Source organism: Puma concolor, chromosome B3 (assembly GCF_028749965.1).
Source record: "Puma concolor isolate L17-30 chromosome B3, mPumCon1.1.hap2, whole genome shotgun sequence".
Classification (NCBI taxonomy): Eukaryota; Metazoa; Chordata; class Mammalia; order Carnivora; family Felidae; genus Puma; species Puma concolor.
The window spans coordinates 2716898-2733079 of record NC_141672.1 but is presented as its reverse complement, the minus strand read 5'-3'; the positions used below and the strand labels follow the sequence as shown (position 1 = coordinate 2733079).

General features: G+C 45.4%; 1 protein-coding gene across 3 annotated transcripts in view; it reads left to right on the top strand.

Moving 5' to 3' along the window:
• Positions 1-16182, top strand: part of TDRD9 (tudor domain containing 9) — a 117755-nt gene that overhangs the window by 57225 nt on the left and 44348 nt on the right. For 2 of the 3 annotated variants that reach the window (XM_086708683.1, XM_086708682.1), the window contains 7 exons: positions 2443-2540; positions 3156-3287; positions 4367-4532; positions 4616-4679; positions 4977-5040; positions 5331-5375; positions 7244-7297. In XM_086708683.1, the coding sequence (XP_086564809.1) occupies positions 2443-2540; positions 3156-3287; positions 4367-4532; positions 4616-4679; positions 4977-5040; positions 5331-5375; positions 7244-7297 (623 nt within the window). The remainder of the gene's footprint in view (positions 1-2442; positions 2541-3155; positions 3288-4366; positions 4533-4615; positions 4680-4976; positions 5041-5330; positions 5376-7243; positions 7298-16182) is intronic. The other variant, XM_086708681.1, reaches the window with a different exon arrangement.

The window sequence follows — 16182 nt, the reverse complement described above, 5'->3', positions numbered from 1 at the left end:
TGGCAGTTGCCAATAAAGTCACCAAGAATATTGACGTACGGGTTTTGTGCGGATGTAAGTTTTCATTTCTCTGGGATACGAGCCCAGGAGTGCAATTACTGGGTGATACAGCAAGCGTATGGTTAGTTTTAGAAGAAGCTGTGTCAGTCGATTTCCACGGTGGCTGCGTGGTGGCTCCACTCCTGCCAGCGGTGTGTGCGATTCATTTTCTCCCCACCGGTGCCAGCATTTGGTGTTAACGGCTGTTTTCGTTGTAGCCATTCTGAAGGCGTGTGATAATCTCTCCTTGTGATTTTAACGTACGTGTCCCCGACGGCTGATGAGGTGGGCGCCTCTTCCTGTGCTTCTCTGCTATCTGTGTGCCCGCAGCGAGGTGTCCGTTTTTGTCTTGGGCCCGGTTTAGAGTTGGACCGTGTGCGTGGTGACTGGCGAGTCGAGTTCTCCCTGCCACCTCGATGCTAGTCCTTTGGGAGATGCTGGATGTGTGGTTTGCACACCCTCCCCCACTCCGTCCTGTATGTTGTCTCTTCATCCTCTTCCGAGGGTCTTTTGGAGAGAAAACTTTTAACTTGGCTGAGGTCTTCCTTTTTGGGTGGTGTTGGGGGCCACGTGTCAACGCTTCACCTCTGCCTGCGTCCCCGGGGGGGTTTCTCCTGCGTTTTCTTCTCACGGTTTCGGAGATGTGTGTTCTGCGTTTATGGCTGTGACCCATTTGAATGAACTTCTGTGAGAGGTGTGAGGTTAGGGGCGAGGTCCATCTCTTTGCCCGTGGGTGTCCCATTCCAGCACCATTGAATTTCCCGCAGAGTGGCTTCTGCGCCTTTGTGTGGTGTCACGGGCGCTGTGCGCCTCTCCCTGCCCTGCACCCTGCTGGGCCCCTCCCGCTGCCTTCTTTACTTTCGGAAGTGTCACGCTTCTCCCTCCCACGCAGGGTTTAGAATGAACTTGTCCCTGTCTACAAAAAACTCATTTGTGATTTTGATCGGAATTGCATTAAACCCATAGGACGGTTTGTGGAGAATAGACGTCTTTGTTATGCTGGGTCTTCAATCCCTGAACACGGTTTGTGTCTCCACTTACTTCTTTAATCAGCTTGTGTTGTTTTCAGCATGCAGATCCTAACTATTTTATTTTACTCGGGGTGATTGGAAATGGCGTTGCATTTTTAATTTCGGTTTTTACGTGTTCATTGCTGCCGTGTGTATAGATGTGTGAGTGACTTTTGTGTGTTGATCTCGTACCCTGTGGCTTTGCTGAGTTCACTAGTTGGTTCTAGGAGTTGGTTTCACTTTTGTCTTTTGTCATTGCCTTGGAGTTTTGTACTTAGAGAGTCCTGTCGTTGGCACGTTAAGGTGCAGGGTGGGGGTGATGATGGCAGTGCTGGAAGTCCGGACTCTCCACTCAATTCCCCGCGGGTGAAGGGACCTACCAGGGGAGACAGGTGGAGGTGGGGGGCAGGAGTCCAGACGCCCCTCCGTCTTTCCTGACTCCACAGGTGGGGAAGGAGACAACCTCCCTGGGCTGCCCCGTTTTTAAAAATGTTTGTTTATTGATTTTGAGAGAGAGGGAGCGAGAGCGTGTGTGCATGCACACGTGAGCAGGGGAGGGGCAGAGAGACAGGGAGGGACAGAATCCCCAGCAGGCTCCTCTCTGTCAACGCAGAGCCTGACGCGGGGCTCAGTCTCACGAACCATGAGATCATGACCAGAGCCGAAATGAAGAGTTGGACGCTTTATTGACTGAGCCATCCAGGCGCCCCAGGGCTGCTGCATTTTTAAAAGCTGGGTGTTTAGTAAGGACACCCTTTCTCCTCCCCGCCCCTCTTTCTCCTTGCGAGATTTTATTATGTTTAGGGATAAAGGAGTTTGTCCTCCACAAGCAGTACAGTCACGAGAGAAGAGTCCTCGTATGGTGGTCCGTGAGGGCCAGGCCTGGTTCCGAGCCCTCATTTCACGTGAAGCAGCTGTCATGACGGCAGCCTCTGCGGAGGCATCGGGACTGATGGCCATGGTGAGAAGCCCAAGGCAGACGGCGACAGTGACAGCCTACACATGTCTCATTGCACAGCCATGTCACTGGGGGAGCCTCACCGGCTCCTGCCAGCTATGCTTTTTGTGTTTTTATTAGTGTGAGCTTTGCATCTGCAGGAAACGTCTTGTATTTAAAATGTTTTGATTTTCGTTGCACATTGGGGCCAACGTGGTTTTCTTTAGAAATAACGCATCGCATTGTATGCCGTCGATCACAGAGAAAACTTCAGTATTTAATCTGCCTACATGAGAGGTCTTTGAACACCAGCTTATTCTGAAGTCTTTACCGACCTGGTCTGGTAGAAAATAACAAGGGCTTTTCTTAATATTTAATGGTTATTCTTACATACGTATTTATGCTAACGCAAAGGTGATTAATGCCAAATGGTGTTTGGATGTTTCTCCTTCGCAGGCCGTGCGGGAAGAGTGTCTAAAGGGCACTGCTATAGATTGATCCACAGGGATTTCTGGGACAGCTCCATCCCAGACCACGTTGTCCCCGAGATGTTGGTAATGCTCTTTGGTCATTTCCGAAGTTTGCTTTTTATAGATAGAGTTTTATTGAATGGTCTAGGTAATACAGTGTTAGGTGTTAACAATTTTGATTCCAGGGAAGTCACTGTCTGACCAAACTAGTCTTTAATCACAGTGCTGGCTTGCCATTTATTGAGCGCCCCGCGCTCAGCCAGGACTGCGCACGCTTGTTAAATTTGTAGTGAGAGGAGTGGCTCCTTGTGCCTACGGGCTCCAGCCCCTTTATGGCCCTTAAGCGTGGGGTCAGCGCCGGCTTCCTCTTTGTCCTCTCTTCTCTTCTTCCTTGTCTTTCTCTTTCTCTTCCTTCTTTCTCCCCCCTCCCCCCCTCACCAATCTGTTTCTTCCCCCCTCCTTCCCCATCTGTCTCTCCCCCCCTCCTCTCCTGCCCTATCTCTCTCCCTTGCCTGCACATCTTTTTTTTCTGTCTCTTCTCTTTCTCCTCTCTCACCCTTTGTCTCTCTCCATCTTCTGTTTTTCTTTCTTTTTCTCTTCTCCTCTCTCCTGCATCTGTCTCTGAAGTACTAGTCATGTGTAGGTAGGTTAGGTTAATTTCTTTAATTCTTCTGTTTCTAAATGTTTTGCTCTTTTCAGCGTTGTCCATTAGGAAGCACAATATTGAAAGTGAAATTGCTGGATATGGGTGAACCGAGAGCTTTGCTGGCAACGGCCCTTTCTCCACCTGGTCTGGGTGGCATTGAACGAACCATCCTTCTGCTAAAGGAGGTAGGCCTGCGTGATGTTCGTCAGTGCTGGGAAAGCTAAGATTTTGTTGGGTAAATTTTGGAAGTTTTGTGACATGGATATCTTTAAAGTATTTTGATGGTCCTAAACAATCAGCATTGGCTTTAAAAAGCACCTGTAATGCCTCGTCGTCGGTACCAGGCTCCATACCTGTTGTTCGCCCCAGTTTTGTGGGTGATCTCGCTGAGGCTCTTGCCTTTGCTGGGTTCCCCTCCCCGGGCCCCTCCCAGCCCCCATGCCGTCTGCTGGCCTTTGCTGCCACGAGGGGAGGAGACGCAGCGTGTGGTGATGCTGAGGGGTTTCTGCAGATGTGAAAGTAACGAATGCCAATGCCAAGTGGGGTGTGAGTATTTCTTCCTCACAGGGCGTGCGGGACGAGCGTCTAAAGGGCGCTGTTGTGGGCTGACACGCAGGGTTTCGGGGCGGCTCCGCCTGACCGTGCCTGCCTGCTGGCGTCCACCAGCTCCATGGCCCTTCCCCGAAGTCCTGTCTGCACGAAGTTCTAGCCGGCTCCTTCCCTTGCCGGAAACTGCTCTGCCCCCTTGGATTCTTGGGCTCCTGACCCCCAACCCGCCGTGCTCTTGCTGCCCGTGGCCTGGGCCTTGGCCTGTGTGCCGCTTCTTGGGGCTGCGGATGGTCTTCTGGCCCTTGAAGTTGGGGGCGCTCTGGTGTTTCACCTCTGCTTTGAAACACTTAGATACCTTTGTTTTCTCCCACAGACAGTTGAATACGTCATGTCGTGTGTGACGTGGTAGTCAGGTCTGCGGTTTAATGTCGTGCGCGCTATACTTGTTGAATCATACGTGGACTTTGGCGGGAGTATCTCAAGCATTACCTCCCAGTGCCGCTCTTTTTAAAAAATAAGAAAATGTTCTAAATTCCAGAAAGCAAATTAAAAAGACTTTTTTTTGGGAGCATCAGTTTTTCATAAGTCAACTTAGATGTCTTTCAGAGTCTTACCAAGATGTGGTCTTCATTTCCTGTTTAAACTGCCTGCCTCTTGGGAAAAAAGAACCTGAAGAAGTCTGTGCTTGCTAACAGCACTAATTTATTTCGTAAAGGTTGGAGCACTTGCAGTGAGTGGGCAGAGAGAGGATGAGAACCCCCACGATGGTGAACTGACCTTCTTAGGAAGAGTTTTGGCCCAGCTTCCTGTTAATCAGCAGCTCGGTAAACTCATAGTCCTTGGGCACGTATTTGGATGTCTTGATGAGTGTCTTATTATAGGTAAGTGTGGGCGCAGGGAGGTCTTGGGAGGGCTGTGGACTGCCGCTCTACCAGCCTCACCTCATCTTTGTTTTTCTCTTTAGCTGCAGCGCTTTCCTTGAAGAACTTTTTTGCAATGCCTTTTAGGCAGCATCTTGATGGATACAGGTATTTAGCGTTCGTGTGTATGTGTGTGCATATATATATATATATGTGTGTATATATATATATATAGATATATAGATATATATATAGTTTTCTTAAGTATTTATTTTGAGAGAGAGTGAGAGAGAGAGAGGAGAGAGAAAATCCCAAGCAGACTCTGCCACATACGGTGAGATTATGACCTGAGCTGAAATCAAGAGTTGGATGCTTAGCAGACTGATCCACCCAGATGCCCCTGGCATTCCTATTTTTAAAAGCCACTTTTTAAGGGCATCGGATGACACTGTTTGTTCTCTGTAGGAACAAAGTGAATTTCTCCGGCAACAGCAAGAGCGACTGCATTGCACTGGTTGAGGCATTTAGAGTAAGTGTTTTCCGATCGGGCGAGGGGGCCTGCCGCCGCAGGGCCTTAGTGTGCGTTCGGACCACAGCCCTTTCTCTGCCGGAAGCACTGTGAGGCTTGTTGGCATCCAACGTTGAACAAACAGTGTTGGAAGAAGTAGATGCGGGGAGGGCGGGGGGGGGGGGGCACGTGTTATGAAGTTGTTGGGAAAAAATTTGTAAGTTTTCTCTGGTTAAAATGTGTTGGAATTAGACTCTAAAAATTTTTAATTAGCTAATAAGGTGTTTTGAATCTGGGTCATTTGTTTTTAGACTTGGCAGGCTTGCAGACAGAGAGGAGAGCTTCGGCACCCAAAGGTTGGTCAGTTGTTTCTTCTGTTCATAGTTGGGTGTAAGGATCCAGGGAGACTCCCCTGGGCTTCTCTTGCTTGGCCTGATCACCGCAGGTGACACAGGAGAGCACCAGGCCTGAGCTGAGGTCGCTGCGGCCTGTCCTCAGGGGGCGGCAGGCTGGAACAGGGAGTAGGCGGTCCTTTGGCAAAGGGCTTCGGAGCCTGTCTTCGGGGTAGTGGTCACTTGTGGAGGTGGCTCCCGGGGCCCACGGCGGAGCTGGCCTTCCACTTCCCGAGTCCTGGGGATCCTTCTGTTGGGTCTGGAGCCGCGTCAGCTTCGAGTGCTTCGTGCCCACAGGGATGTGCCTGGAGGCGCCGTTCCTAGCGAAGAACCGTGCAGATGGCAAGATTTCATTCTTCCTCGTTGCTGAGTAGTATTCCATTGTATATATAAACCACATCTCTGTCCATTCATCAGTGGATGGACATTTGGGCCCTTTCCATACTTTGGCTGTTGTTGATAGGGCTGCTATAAACATGGGGGTGCATGTGTCCCTATGAATCCTGCCATTTGCAACAACATGGATGGAGCTAGAGGGTATTATGCTAAGTGATGTAAGTCAGTTAGAGAAAAGCATACCAGATGACTTCACTCATATGTGGAACTTGAGAAACTTAACAGAAGACCATGGGGAAGGGAAGGGAAAAAATAGTTTGAAAATAGGGAGACAAACCATAAAGAGACTCTTACGTACAGAAAACACACTGAGGGTTGATGGGGGCGGGTGGGATGGTGGGGAAAATGGGAGATGGGCACTGAGGAGGGCACTTGTTGGGATGAGCACTGGGTGTTCTGTGTAAGCGATGAACCACGGGAATCTACTCCCTAAGCCAAGAGCACACTGTATACACTGTATGTTAGCCAACTTGACAATAAATGATAGTAAAAACAAAACAAAGCAAAAACACAACTAAGAACCCCAAAACCTTCCTTTTGCTGTTGTTTCCTGAGTTTTAGTTTAGATAATAGGCTTTAAAGAACTCAATTCTTTTTTTTTTTTTTTTGGTCAGGTTTTGTTCTCCTTCTAAACTGATTAGGTTCAAAAGACTGGATAGATTTGTTTGTTTAAATTTGCCTTGCCTACAGGTGTCCCTACAACAGCTGCACAAGTTACCGTTAAAGCTGCCTTTTAAAGAGTCAGCTATGCCCAAGGGATACAGGAGTACTGATGCATAGGGGCACTTGTACCCCAATGTTTATAGCAGCACTCTCAACAATAGCCAAATTATGGAAAGAGCCTAAATGTCCATCAACTGATGAATGGATAAAGAAATTGTGGTTTATATACACAATGGAATACTACGTGGCAATGAGAAAAAATGAAATATGGCCTTTTGTAGCAACGTGGATGGAACTGGAGAGTGTGATGCTAAGTGAAATAAGTCAGGCAGAGAAAGACAGATACCATATGTTTTCACTCTTATGTGGATCCTGAGAAACTTAACAGAAACCCATGGAGGAGGGGAAGGAAAAAGAAAAAAAAAAAAGAGGTTAGAGTGGGAGAGAGCCAAAGAATAAGAGACTCTTGGAAACTGAGAACAAACTGAGGGTTGATGGGGGGTGGGAGGGAGGGGAGGGTGGGTGATGGGTATTGAGGAGGGCACCTTTTGGGATGAGCACTGGGTGTTGTATGGAAACCAATTTGACAATAAATTTCATATATTGAAAAAAAAACCAAAAAACAAAAACAAACAAAAAAAGTCAGCTATGCTATTTGTCTCGTTGGTGTACGTATTCTTTTTGATTTGTTTTTGTATGACCTCTATGTGTTACGGTAGCCAAACGAACTCTAATTTGTCAATTGATATTGAGTGTTATGCCTTTATTTAAAGGATGAACTTGACTGGGGACGGTTAAATTACATTCAAATCAAGAGAATTAGAGAGGTAAGTTGTAAATTCTTTGAGTGTAAAGATTTATCAAATGTGTATTAAGTACCCACAGTACACAGGGTGGTAAGCGAGAGCTCCAGGTTTAGCAGAATTTGTATACGTGCTATTTATTTATGATACGATTTTTACATAACTCGTAAATATTTATGTCTGTGTATAACTAATACCTACATAATTTGTATGGATGGTGTATGTTACGTGTATTTAATTACATATATTCAATATAGTATTCTTATAATTTCTAAAACAACAGCCTCATTTTCTCATTCTGAATATCGTGTACTTGTGCTCTCTCTGATTCTTGATTAGATTTGTGTGTTCAGGGGGGTCCCCAAGACCACCCTCGAGCTAAGCGATTCACCAGAAAGACACAGATCTCAGAAAAGCCGTTACACTCATGGTTCTGGTTTCTTTTTTTTTTTTTTTTTAAATATATGAAATTTATTGTCAAATTGGTTTCCATACAACACCCAGTGCTCTTCCCAAAAGGTGCCCTCCTCAATACCCATCACCCACCCTCCCCTCCCTCCCACCCCCCATCAACCCTCAGTTTGTTCTCAGTTTTTAACAGTCTCTTGTGCTTTGGCTCTCTCCCACTCTAACCTCTTTTTTTTTTTTTCCCTTCCCCTCCCCCGTGGGTTTCTGTTAAGTTTCTCAGGATCCACATAAGAGTGAAAACATATGGTATCTGTCTTTCTCTGTATGGCTTATTTCACTTAGCATCACACTCTCCAGTTCCATCCACATTGCTACAAAAGGCCATATTTCATTTTTTCTCATTGCCATGTAGTATTCCATTGTGTATATAAACCACAATTTCTTTATCCATTCATCAGTTGATGGACATTTAGGCTCTTTCCATAATTTGGCTATTGTTGAGAGTGCTGCTATAAACATTGGGGTACAAGTGCCCCTATGCATCAGTACTCCTGTATCCCTTGGATAAATTCCTAGCAGTGCTATTGCTGGGTCATAGGGTAGGTCTATTTTTAATTTTCTGAGGAACCTCCACACTGCTTTCCAGAGTGGCTGCACCAATTTGCATTCCCACCAACAGTGCAAGAGGGTTCCCGTTTCTCCACATCCTCTCCAGCATCTGTAGTCTCCTGATTTGTTCATTTTGGCCACTCTGACTGGCGTGAGGTGATAGCTGAGTGTGGTTTTGATTTGTATTTCCCTGATAAGGAGCGACGCTGAACATCTTTTCATGTGCCTGTTGGCCATCCGGATGTCTTCTTTAGAGAAGTGTCTATTCATGTTTTCTGCCCATTTCTTCACTGGGTTATTTGTTTTTCGGGTGTGGAGTTTGGTGAGCTCTTTATAGATTTTGGATACTAGCCCTTTGTCCGATATGTCATTTGCAAATATTTTTTCCCATTCCGTTGGTTGCCTTTTAGTTTTGTTGGTTGTTTCCTTTGCTGTGCAGAAGCTTTTTATCTTCATAAGGTCCCAGTAATTCACTTTTGCTTTTAATTCCCTTGCCTTTGGGGATGTGTCGAGTAAGAGATTGCTACGGCTGAGGTCAGAGAGGTCTTTTCCTGCTTTCTCCTCTAAGGTTTTGATGGTTTCCTGTCTCACATTCAGGTCCTTTATCCATTTTGAGTTTATTTTTGTGAATGGTGTGAGAAAGTGGTCTAGTTTCAACCTTCTGCATGTTGCTGTCCAGTTCTCCCAGCACCATTTGTTAAAGAGACTGTCTTTTTTCCATTGGATGTTCTTTCCTGCTTTGTCAAAGATGAGTTGGCCATAGGTTTGTGGGTCTAGTTCTGGGGTTTCTATTCTATTCCATTGGTCTATGTGTCTGTTTTTGTGCCAATACCATGCTGTCTTGATGATTACAGCTTTGTAGTAGAGGCTAAAGTCTGGGATTGTGATGCCTCCTGCTTTGGTCTTCTTCTTCAAAATTACTTTGGCTATTCGGGGCCTTTTGTGGTTCCATATGAATTTTAGGATTGATTGTTCTAGTTTCGAGAAGAATGCTGATGCAATTTTGATTGGGATTGCATTGAATGTGTAGATAGCTTTGGGTAGTATTGACATTTTGACAATATTTATTCTTCCAATCCATGAGCAGGGAATGTCTTTCCATTTCTTTAAATCTTCTTCAATTACCTTCATAAGCTTTCTATAGTTTTCAGCATACAGATCTTTTACATCTTTAGTTAGATTTATTCCTAGGTATTTTATGCTTCTTGGTGCAATTGTGAATGGGATCAGTTTCTTTATTTGTCTTTCTGTTGCTTCATTGTTAGTGTATAAGAATGCAACTGATTTCTGTACATTGATTTTGTGTCCTGCAACTTTGCTGAATTCATGTATCGGTTCTAGCAGACTTTTGGTGGAGTCTATCGGATTTTCCATGTATAATATCATGTCATCTGCAAAAAGTGAAAGCTTGACTTCATTTTTGCCAATTTTGATGCCTTTGATTTCCTTTTGTTGTCTGATTGCTGATGCTAGAACTTCCAGCACTATGTTAAACAAAAGCAGTGAGAGTGGGCATCCCTGTCGTGTTCCTGATCTCAGGGAAAAAGGTCTCACTTTTTCCCCGTTGAGGATGATGTTAGCTGTGGGCTTTTCATAAATGGCTTTTATGATCTTTAAGTATGTTCCTTCTATCCCGACTTTCTCAAGGGTTTTTATTAAGAAAGGGTGCTGGATTTTGTCAAAGGCCTTTTCTGCATCGATTGACAGGATCATATGGTTCTTCTCTTTTTTTTTGTTAATGTGATGTATCACGTTGATTGATTTGCGAATGTTGAACCAGCCCTGCATCCCAGGAATGAATCCCACTTGATCATGGTGAATAATTCTTTTTATATGCTGTTGAATTCTATTTGCTAGTATCTTATTGAGAATTTTTGCATCCATATTCATCAGAGATATTGGCCTGTAGTTCTCTTTTTTTTGCTGGGTCTCTGTCTGGTTTAGGAATCAAAGTAATACTGGCTTCATAGAATGAGTCTGGAAGTTTTCCTTCCCTTTCTATTTCTTGGAATATCTTGAGAAGGATAGGTATTATCTCTGCTTTAAACGTCTGGTAGAACTCCCCTGGGAAGCCATCTGGTCCTGGACTCTTATTTGTTGGGAGATTTTTGATAACTGATTCAATTTCTTCGCTGGTTATGGGTCTGTTCAAGCTTTCTATTTCCTCCTGATTGAGTTTTGGAAGAGTGTGGGTGTTTAGGAATTTGTCCATTTCTTCCAGGTTGTCCAATTTGTTGGCATATAATTTTTCATAGTATTCCCTGATAATTGTTTGTATCTCTGAGGGATTGGTTGTAATAATTCCATTTTCATTCATGATTTTATCTATTTGGGTCATCTCCCTTTTCTTTTTGAGAAGCCTGGCTAGAGGTGTGTCAATTTTGTTTATTTTTTCAAAAAACCAACTCTTGGTTTCGTTGATCTGCTCTACAGTTTTTTTAGATTCTATATTGTTTATTTCTGCTCTGATCTTTATTATTTCTCTTCTTCTGCTGGGTTTAGGCTGCCTTTGCTGTTCTGCTTCTATTTCCTTTAGGTGTGCTGTTAGATTTTGTATTTGGGATTTTTCTTGTTTCTTGAGATAGGCCTGGATTGCAATGTATTTTCCTCTCAGGACTGCCTTCGCTGCATCCCAAAGCGTTTGGATTGTTGTATTTTCATTTTTGTTTGTTTCCATATATTTTTTAATTTCTTCTCTAATTGCCTGGTTGACCCACTCATTCATTAGTAGGGTGTTCTTTAACCTCCATGCTTTTGGAGGTTTTCCAGACTTTTTCCTGTGGTTGATTTCAAGCTTCATAGCATTGTGGTCTGAAAGTATGCATGGTATAATTTCAATTCTTGTAAACTTATGAAGGGCTGTTTTGTGACCCAGTGTATGATCTATCTTGGAGAATGTTCCATGTGCACTCGAGAAGAAAGTATATTCTGTTGCTTTGGGATGCAGAGTTCTAAATATATCTGTCAAGTCCATCTGATCCAATGTCTCATTCAGGGCCCTTGTTTCTTTATTGACCGTGTGTCTAGATGATCTATCCATTTCTGTAAGTGGGGTGTTAAAGTCCCCTGCAATTACCACATTCTTATCAATAAGGTTGCTTATGTTTATGAGTAATTGTTTTATATATTTGGGGGCTCCGGTATTCGGCGCATAGACATTTATAATTGTTAGCTCTTCCTGATGGATAGACCCTGTAATTATTATATAATGCCCTTCTTCATCTCTTGTTACAGCCTTTAATTTAAAGTCTAGTTTGTCTGATATAAGTATGGCTACTCCAGCTTTCTTTTGGCTTCCAGTAGCATGATAAATAGTTCTCCATCCCCCTCACTCTCAATCTAAAGGTGTCCTCAGGTCTAAAATGAGTCTCTTGTAGACAGCAAATAGATGGGTCTTGTTTTTTTTATCCATTCTGATACCTTTGGTTGGCGCATTTAATCCATTTACATTCAGTGTTATTATAGAAAGATACGGGTTTAGAGTCATTGTGATGTCTGTATGTTTTATGCTTGTAGTGTGTCTCTGGTACTTTGTCTCACAGGGTCCCCCTTAGGATCTCTTGTAGGTCTGGTTTAGTGGTGACAAATTCCTTCAGTTTTTGTTTGTTTGGGAAGACCTTTATCTCTCCTTCTATTCTAAGTGACAGACTTGCTGGATAAAGGATTCTCAGCTGCATATTTTTTCTGTTTAGCACACTGAAGATCTTGTGCCAATTCTTTCTGGCCTGCCAAGTTTCAAAAGAGAGATCAGTCATGAGTCTTATAGGTCTCCCTTTATATGTGAGGGCACGTTTACCGCTTGCTGCTTTCAGAATTTTCTCTTTATCCTTGTATTTTGCCAGTTTCACTATGATATGTCGTGCAGAAGATCAATTCAAGTTCCGTCTGAAGGGAGTTCTCTGTGCCTCTTGGATTTCAATGCCTTTTTCCTTCCCCAGTTCAGGGAAGTTCTCAGCTATAATTTCTTCAAGTACCCCTTCAGCACCTTTCCCTCTCTCTTCCTCCTCTGGGATACCAATTATGCGTAGATTATTTCTTTTTAGTGTATCACTTAGTTCTCTAATTTTCCCCTCATACTCCTGGATTTTTTTCTCTCTCTTTCTCTCAGCTTCCTCTTTTTCCATAACTTTATCTTCTAGTTCACCTATTCTCTCCTCTGCCTCTTCAATCCGAGCTGTCGTCGTTTCCATTTTGTTTTGCATTTCGTTTGAAGCGCTTTTCAGCTCCTCGTGACTGTTCCTTAATCCCTTGATCTCTGTAGCAAGAGATTCTCTGCTGTCAGCTATACTGTTTTCAAGCCCAGCGATTAATTTTATGACTATTATTCTAAATTCACTTTCTGTTATATTATTTAAATCCTTTTTGATCAGCTCATTAGCTGTTGTTATTTCCTGGAGATTCTTCTGAGGGGAATTCTTCCGCTTGGTCATTTTGGATAGTCCCTGGCGTGGTGAGGACCTGCAGGGAACTTCTCCTGTGCTGTGATGTATAACTGGAGTTGGTGGGCGGGGCCGCAGTCAGACCTCATGTCTGCCCCCAGCCCACCGCTGGGGCCACAGTCAGACTGGTGTGTGCCTTCTCTTCCCCTCTCCTAGGGGCGGGATTCACTGTGGGGTGGCGTGGCCCGTCTGGGCTACTTGCACACTGCCAGGCTTGTGATGCTGGGGATCTGGCGTATTAGCTGGGGTGGGTAGGCAAGGTGCACAGGGGCAGGAGGGGCAGGCTTAGCTCGCTTCTCCTTAGGTGATCCACTTCAGGAGGGGCCCTGTGGCAGCGGGAAGGAGTCAGATGTGCTGCCGGAGGTTTGGCTCCGCAGAAGCACAGAGTTGGGTGTTTGAGTGGAGCCAGCAAGTTCCCTGGCAGGAACTGGTTCCCTTTGGGATTTTGGCTGGGGGATGGGCGGGGGAGATGGCGCTGGCGAGCGCCTTTGTTCCCCACCAAACTGAGCTCTGTCGTCCGGGGGCTCAGCAGCTCTCCCTCCCTTTGCCCTCCAGCCTTCCCGCTTTCCGAGCAGAGCTGTTCACTTATGACCTCCCAGATGCTAAGTCGCGCTTGCTGTCGGAACACACTCTGTCCGGCCCTCCGCTTTGGCCAGCCAGACTCGGGGGCTCTGCTTGGCCGGCGAGCCGCCCCTCCGCCCCGGCTCCCTCCCGCCAGTCCGTGGAGCGCGCACCGCCTCGCCGCCCTCCCTACCCTCTTCCGTGGGCCTCTCGTCTGTGCTTGGCTCCGGAGACTCTGTTCTGCTAATCCTCTGGCGGTTTTCTGGGTTATTTAGGCAGATGTGGGTGGAATCTAAGTGATCAGCAGGACGCGCGGTGAGCCCGGCGTCCTCCTACGCCGCCATCTTCCCTCTCTCCCGGTTCTGGTTTCTTACAGCTAAAGGATACACATTAAAACGAGCAAAGGTAACAAGCACAGGGGGAGAAGCCCAGAGATGGCAGGTACAGGGCTTCAGCCGTTTCCTCCGCGTGGGCTTGGTGGGGGGCGGGCAGGGCAGCTCTCCTGGCAGTCGTGTGTGACGGCAGGCGGGAAGCACCACCGGCCGGAGAGGCTCCCTTGGGCCTTGGTGTCCAGGGTTTTACCTGAGGGAGGTATGTAGGCACGGGGCGCCCGCAGAGCTGGCCCTGGTTACTTAGCGGTCAGCCCCGCAGAGGTCCCGCTGGTACTGCGTGGCAGGTGTTCCGCCATAAATCCTGTTGCTACCACAAACGATTTGTCAGGCCCAGGGCCTCAGGCGGACAGGACACTCCTGTGAGGCAGGAAGTTCCAAGGGCTTTAAAGGCTGTGTCCCAGGAACCTAGTCTGTCTTTGGAATGTGCAGGGTGTGGGCAACCCAGGCCTGCTGTGTTCACACTTCACTGCAGTTTGCAACATGCTTAACCTGTTTTATTTTCAAGGAACTTAACTCTTGGTTTGGTTTGCCAGTTTTACTGCGTTAGGCATTTTTGGGGAAGGAGAGGTAGAGGATTTTAATGGACTGGTGTTTGCTTTTTTCTGTTTTTTTTTTTTTCTTTTTAATGTTTATTTATTTTGAGAGAGAGAGTGCAAGCAGGGGAGGGGCAGAGATTGAGGGGAGAGAGAATCCCAAGCAGGCCCTGCACTGTCAGCACAGAGCCGGACGCAGGGCTCGAGCTCACAAACCGTGAGATCATGACCTGAACTGAAATCAAGAGCTGGATGCTCAACCAACTGAGCCATCCAGGTGCCCTGCTTGTTTCTTTTAATTTAGTTCTTTGTCTCTTGGTTTACTATTTTAATCTTCCTGAGATGGGTCTTTAATCCATTAACATTTCCAAGTTTTTCTAATTAAAAGCCTTTAAAGCTGTGTATTTTCTTGCGTACACAGCTTGGGCCACATTCTGTTGATTTATGGTAAGGAGGGATTGTTGTTATTCCTTCCTGTAACCTCTTTTAGTGTCCGTTTTCTCCTTGATGCAAGTGTTTTTTAAGAAGAATATTTGAATTTCCTGATAGAGATATTTTTAGATCCCTTGTTTTGTTCATTTCAGATTATATTGCATTGTGGTCAGAGAAAGTGACTTGTATACTTTTAAACTGATCATCTATCTAAATTAGCTTATAGTGCAATAATGTTTTTAGGAGTAGATTCCGTTGATTCATCTCCTATGTATAACACGCAGTGCTCATCCCAACAAGTGTCCTCCTTAATTCCCCTTGCCCATTTAGCCCATCCCCCCACCCATGACCCCTCCAGCAACCCTCTGGATGTTCTCTGTATTTAAGTCTCTTATGTCTTGTCCCTCTCCCTGATTTTATACTACTTTTACTTCCCTTCCCTTAGGTTCATCTGTTTTGTATCTTAAATTCCACACAAGAGTGAAGTCCTATGATATTTGTCTTTCTCTACTTTTGCTTAGCATCATACCCTCCAGTTCCGTCCACGTAGTTGCAAATGGCAAGATTTCATTCTTTTTGATTGCCAAGTAATGCTCCATAGTGTATATTTGCCACTTCTTTATCCATTCATCCGCTGATGGACATTTGGACTCTTTCCATACTTTGGCTATTGTTGATAGGGCTGCTATAAACATTGGGGTGCATGTGCTCCTTCAAATCTGTATTTCTGTAGAGCTTGGGTAAATACCTAGTAGTGCAGTTGCTGGGTCGTAGGGTGTTCTATTTTTAATTTTTTGAGGAACCTCCATACTTTTTTCCAGAGTGGCTGCACCAGTTTGCATTCCCACCAACAATGCAGAAGAGATCCTCTTTCTCTGCATCCTCACCAACACCTGTTGTCTGAGTTGTTAGTGTTAGCCATTCTGATTGGTGTGAGGTGGTATCTCATTGTGGTTTTGATTTTTATTATTATTTTTTAATGTTTATTTATTTTTGAAAGATAGAGATGGAGTGCAAGCAGGGGAAGGGGCAGAGAGAGAAGGAGACACAGAATCCCAAGCAGTCTCGTGGCTCTGAGCTGTCAGCACAGAGCCCGATGTGGGCTTAGACTCACAAACCATAAGATCATGACCTGAGCTGAAGTCATGCTTAACCGACTGAGCCACCCAAGTGCCCCTCTCATTGTGGTTTTGATTTGTACTTCTGTGATGATGAGTGATATTGAGCATTCTTTTTAATGTTTATTTTTGAGAGAGAGAGAGAGGGGGAGGGAAGGATAAGCGGGGGGGGGGGGGGGTGGTGGTGCAGAGAGAGGGAGACACAGAATTGAAGCAGGCTCCAGGCTCTGAGCTGTCAGCACAGAGCCCAGTGTGTGGCTCAAACTCATGAACCACGAGATCATGACCTGAGCTGAAGTCCGTCAGTTTAACCAACTGAGCCACCCAGGTGCTCCAAGCATGTTTTCATGTGTCTGCTAGCCTTCTGGATGTCTTCTTTGGAAAAGTGCCTATTCATGTCTTTTGCCCATTTCTTCC